At 36.9% G+C, this 4,766-nt stretch overlaps 1 protein-coding gene across 1 annotated transcript; it reads right to left on the reverse strand.

Annotated features, from left to right (window-relative positions):
• Window positions 1-322: 322 nt before the first annotated feature.
• LOC25485039 (probable LRR receptor-like serine/threonine-protein kinase At1g34110) lies at window positions 323-4,455 on the reverse strand. Its single transcript, XM_024785973.2, has 2 exons — window positions 1,146-4,455; window positions 323-898 (listed from the first exon to the last, which is right to left on the reverse strand). The coding sequence occupies exons 1-2, from the start codon at window positions 3,979-3,981 to the stop codon at window positions 507-509; spliced, it is 3,228 nt and encodes a 1,075-aa protein (XP_024641741.1). The 5' UTR covers window positions 3,982-4,455; the 3' UTR covers window positions 323-506.
• Window positions 4,456-4,766: the final 311 nt, after the last annotated feature.

Consider the following 4,766-nt stretch of genomic DNA (forward strand, 5'->3'; position numbering starts at 1 on the left):
CTAAATTAAGAAACTCATTTTAGAGAGTGAAGTGAATAATATTAAATGTCTAAATCACTTACTTTTGATGAGACTAATCCAAAATGAGCATTTTACATGTAATTGTAGAGACTAATCTCTCGACTTTGAACGGGTCATATGGGCAACTTGTAGCATTTTCATGGCTAAATTTCAACTTGATACTCTTACTCTTGGTTAAACTAGAGACTTGAATTATTGCTTCTAAATTTCAAATTCAGATGTTAACCACATGTGTCAACCAGCATTTGCAATTAGAGCATGAATATGAACTAAGCAGTAAGCTAAAGGTGGCAAGACAAAATATTGCAGACAACTGATATCTATGATATTAATTTCTAAAACTGTACAGCAATAGCCGATTCTACTCTAATCTCAAAGTTCCCACATTAACAACCATCTTGTTTTCATCTAAGAAGAGATGAAAATCAATCACTAACCACCATTACATCTAATTATTAAAACAAAGAAACAATGAAAAACAAAACTCAGCATTGAGTTGATGACTGCTTGATTAAAGGTTGAGAGGTTTTCCCCATCTCCTCATGAGGCTGACTCTTCACTTCCATCAGTAATGCAACAACTTCCTTCATAGTTGGTCTTTCAACTGGCGAAGAATTTACACAAAACATAGCGATTCCAAGTGTTTGAAGCATCTCTTGCACCACTTGATCTGGTAGACTTTGAAGCTTTGTATCTAGTATTGACACAGCTGGTTCAAAGCTTGCCATTTTCTTCTTCACCCATTCAACTATGTGTTGTCCATCTCCAACGTGTTGTCCATCTTCAACTGCACTTCTCCCACTTAGTATCTCTAGCAAAACCACTCCATAACTGTAGACGTCGCTCTTCTCTGTTATGTTCATGGTGTAGCCATACTCTACATTAAATAAGGGTCATAAGATGTGGTTAGAAACTTATTACAATTTAAACCATCAGAAATAAATTGACACTGAATGGATAAAAAATCATCCTGAGCCTAAATTGAATGTATGCATATTGTTTTTACTTTGAATTTCATATAACAATGCTTCATCAGAGGAACCAAGTAGTAATGCAATTACAAAATATGCAAGCATAAAACCATAAGGTTAAGAAAAAATGTAAAGAATGTGAAATACACTTGCCTGGGGCAATGTAGCCATAGGAACCAGCAACTCTGGACATTGCATGATGATAATTTGGTGAATTCATTAGCTTTGCAAGGCCAAAATCTGCAATATATGCCTCAAATTTGGAATCTAGAAGTATGTTATTGCACTTAACATCTCTGTGTAGAATTGATGGGACACAATCATGATGAAGATAAGCTAAACCTTGAGCTGAACCAACAGCGATCTTGTATCTAGTTTCCCAGTCTAAGTTTCTATTCCCTTCCAAAAGTTGTCTAAGATTACCATTTTGGATAAAGTTATAGAGAAGTAGCTTAACACTCCCATTAGAACAATAACCTATGAGCCTCACAATGTTCCTATGCCGAATGTAGCCGAGAATCTGAATCTCAGCAGCAAAAGAATCGACCATTTCATCTCCTTTGCTTGTTTTCCAAAGCTTCTTCACTGCTATTACCTCTCCGCGCGGCATCTCAGCCTTATACACAACACCAGAACAACCTTTTCCAATCACGTTTTCATCTTTCAAGCAATCCAATATATTTTCTATGCTGAAATTCAGTTTCTGAAATGGTATGAAAGTCCAAGGATAAGAGAAATCCTCAGCTCCTGACGCGGAACCTGATATCCTCAAAGCCTTTTCAACATTGTACCGATGATTACTACGTGTTACTAGAATCCACGACGCAATGACAATTATGGTAACCGAAGCTAGAATAATTGTGATCATAGCTATGGTTTTTGCAGATTTTAAACCATTCTTTTGAATCAGACTTGAAGAACATGTAGTACCGTCAACGGACTGACACAGATGCCGGTTCTGAAGATATGAACTAGAAGTTAGAGTTTTGAAGAATGGAGTTACTGGAATAGGACCTGAGAAGTTGTTGTAGGAGATATTGAGTGAAGTGAGACTAGTAAGAGAACCAAGAACCTTAATTCCTCCAAAAAGCATGTTCCTTGAAAGATCAAGTGATTGTAACTGTGTCAAAGCAGACATTGAATCTGGTATTTCACCAATGAACGAATTTGAGCTCAAATCCAAACTGATTGTTAGGCTTGTAACATGACCAATCTCTGGAGGTATGCTACCAGATAAGCTATTATAACTCAAATCCAAAAGAGTTAGCTTCTGTAGATTTCTAACAGATTTTGGTATTGAGCCTGTTAATAAATTATTGTTGAGAATAAGCTTGTTCAAATAGCTCAAGTTCCCAAAGCTCCAAGGAATTTCACCTGTCAAACTGTTTCTACTAAGATCAAGCTGCTCCAAATTTTCAAGCTCACCAATCAGGGATGGAATTTCTCCACCGAGGTAGTTGTTATGAGCATCTAATAGCTCAAGAACCGTGATGTTCGCAATCTCAACCGGTAATCTTCCGGAGAAATGATTCATATACAAATCAAGAAACACAAGATTCTGCAACTGTCCTATCTCTTTAGGAATCTCTCCTGAAAGCTGATTCTCTCCAACTCTCAATCTAACCAAAGATTGACATTTTGCAACACTGGCTGGTAATCTTCCTGTTAATGAATTTCCAAGAAGGAGAAGCTTACTCAGCTTCTGCAAACTGAAAATCTCATCTGGTATAGAACCTGTTAACTTATTCCTTGAAAGATCAAGTGCATACAGTTCTGAACAGTTTCCAAAAGAGGGCGGTATAGTACCAGAAACCAAATTCCCCCACAAGAAAAAACTCTGTAGAACCTTCAACTTTCCAAGCTGATAAGGAATTGTACCTGATAACTGATTCTTGTCAAGCTGGACAGTTGCAAGGCTTGTGCAGTTACTCAACTGCCACGGTATTTGACCGGTGAGCGAATTATCTGATAAATGAAGCTGTTCAAGAACAACTAGCTTCCCAAAATCACCAGGTATTTCACCAGTGAGATCGTTAGATGATACATCAAATATAACTAATGATGAACAGTTTGAAATTTCAGAAGGGATTTTACCAGATAATGTATTCCCCCAAAGAAGCAAACTAGTAAGTTTTTGCAACTTACCTAATTGAAAAGGAATAGAGCCAGTGAGGTTGTTCATATGTAAATAAAGATTCCTCAACTCAGAACACAAACCAAGTTCAGGTGGTATTGAACCAGATATTTCTGTATCATAAAGTGCTAGAGTTTGTAGATTGATCAAGTTTCCAAATGAAGAGGGAATGGAACCTGAAAGTGAAGTTGCAGCTGCACCAAATGTGGTGAGGTTGGTTAATAGTCCTAACTGTGAAGGAAGTTCTCCAGTGAGAAAAGGGTTACCACCTATCCTAAACTGTTGAAGAGATTTCAAAGAGCCTAGTTGTGAAGGAATTGAGCCATTGAGAAGATTGTCTTGAAGACAAAGAACTTCAAGTGAAGTGAGATTTGAAAATTGTTTTGGAATGGTTCCTGTTAATCTGTTTGAGTTTAAGAAAAGGAATTGAAGAGAAGAGAGGCTTCCAAGTTCATTAGGAATGGAACCAGTGAGAGAGTTTGAGGAGAGGTCAAGGAGTTGAAGATGGGAGAGTTGACCAAAAGAAGGTGGGATAGAGCCAGAGAGATTGGTTGAAGAGAGATTAAGAAGCTGAAGCATTGTTAAAGAGGATAGTTGAGATGGTAAAGAAGTGAGGTTGAGGAAAGTATCAGGGATAGAAAGGGAAATCACTCTAGATTGTGGTGAACAAGTTATGCCTTTCCATGAACATGGTGTTGATGTTGAAGGGTTCCATGAAGAGAGAATAGAAGGTGATGATGTTGCAAGAGAAAGAAGTGCTTGTCCATCAGGTGAAAGAGAAGTTATTACTTGTATCTTTGTTATGCTAAAAAAGAGTAAGCAAAAGAACAAAGAGGTAACACTAATATTTTCCATTTTTGATTGTGAAAATGGTGACTTTACTTGGAGTTGGAGATTAATGTAGAAGATGAGGGTGAAGGTGAAGGTGATAAAAGACTACTAGTTTAGGAGAGCACATGCATGATGCTTAAGTTTCACACAAACGTTTTAAACACAAGCATGTGAAACAAAAAGAGATAGTGTCAAGTAGTATGTTTAAGAAGGGAGATAATAGAGATGAGAGAATGGTCAAAAAGGAATGGACAAAGCTTTCTATTTGTTATCTTAGACATATACCAGAATGTACCTTAACTATCTTTGTCTCTGCTACTAAATGATAGAGCCAAAACCAACCTTGTGATGATGTTTGATTGTGCTGTTTCTTCTGTACTTTTAATGTTATGCTTGATGGTACTGAGAATGGGGGCATATAGCTATATCTAAGTTGAAGCGCTTTTGGTAGATGAAACATTATTGGTTTCCATGATACGCGTGAATGTGCTTAGAGGTAATAATAACCAAGGAGTTTAAATCAATTGTTATAGTGACTAGTGAGGTAGCTAAGCTTTTCTTGATTTCAAGGCACTTTGTTGAAATTTGAAAACCTCTCCTCTCTCTTACTATTATTATCTAATTTAATGATTTAAATACTGCTTAGGCTATAGTTTTTTATTCATTGATTTGGCTGTATTGGTTGTGGTGTACATAACTATGTAAATGTACCAAAGTGGCCTTCATTATTTGGATCAATAGTGATGGAGGAGATCTATGAGGCAGGAAGGAGTGGGGCTCCCATTTTTGTTCTTGTATTTGCTTCAATG

Source organism: Medicago truncatula, chromosome 1, assembly GCF_003473485.1.
Source record: "Medicago truncatula cultivar Jemalong A17 chromosome 1, MtrunA17r5.0-ANR, whole genome shotgun sequence".
NCBI lineage: Eukaryota > Viridiplantae > Streptophyta > Magnoliopsida > Fabales > Fabaceae > Medicago > Medicago truncatula.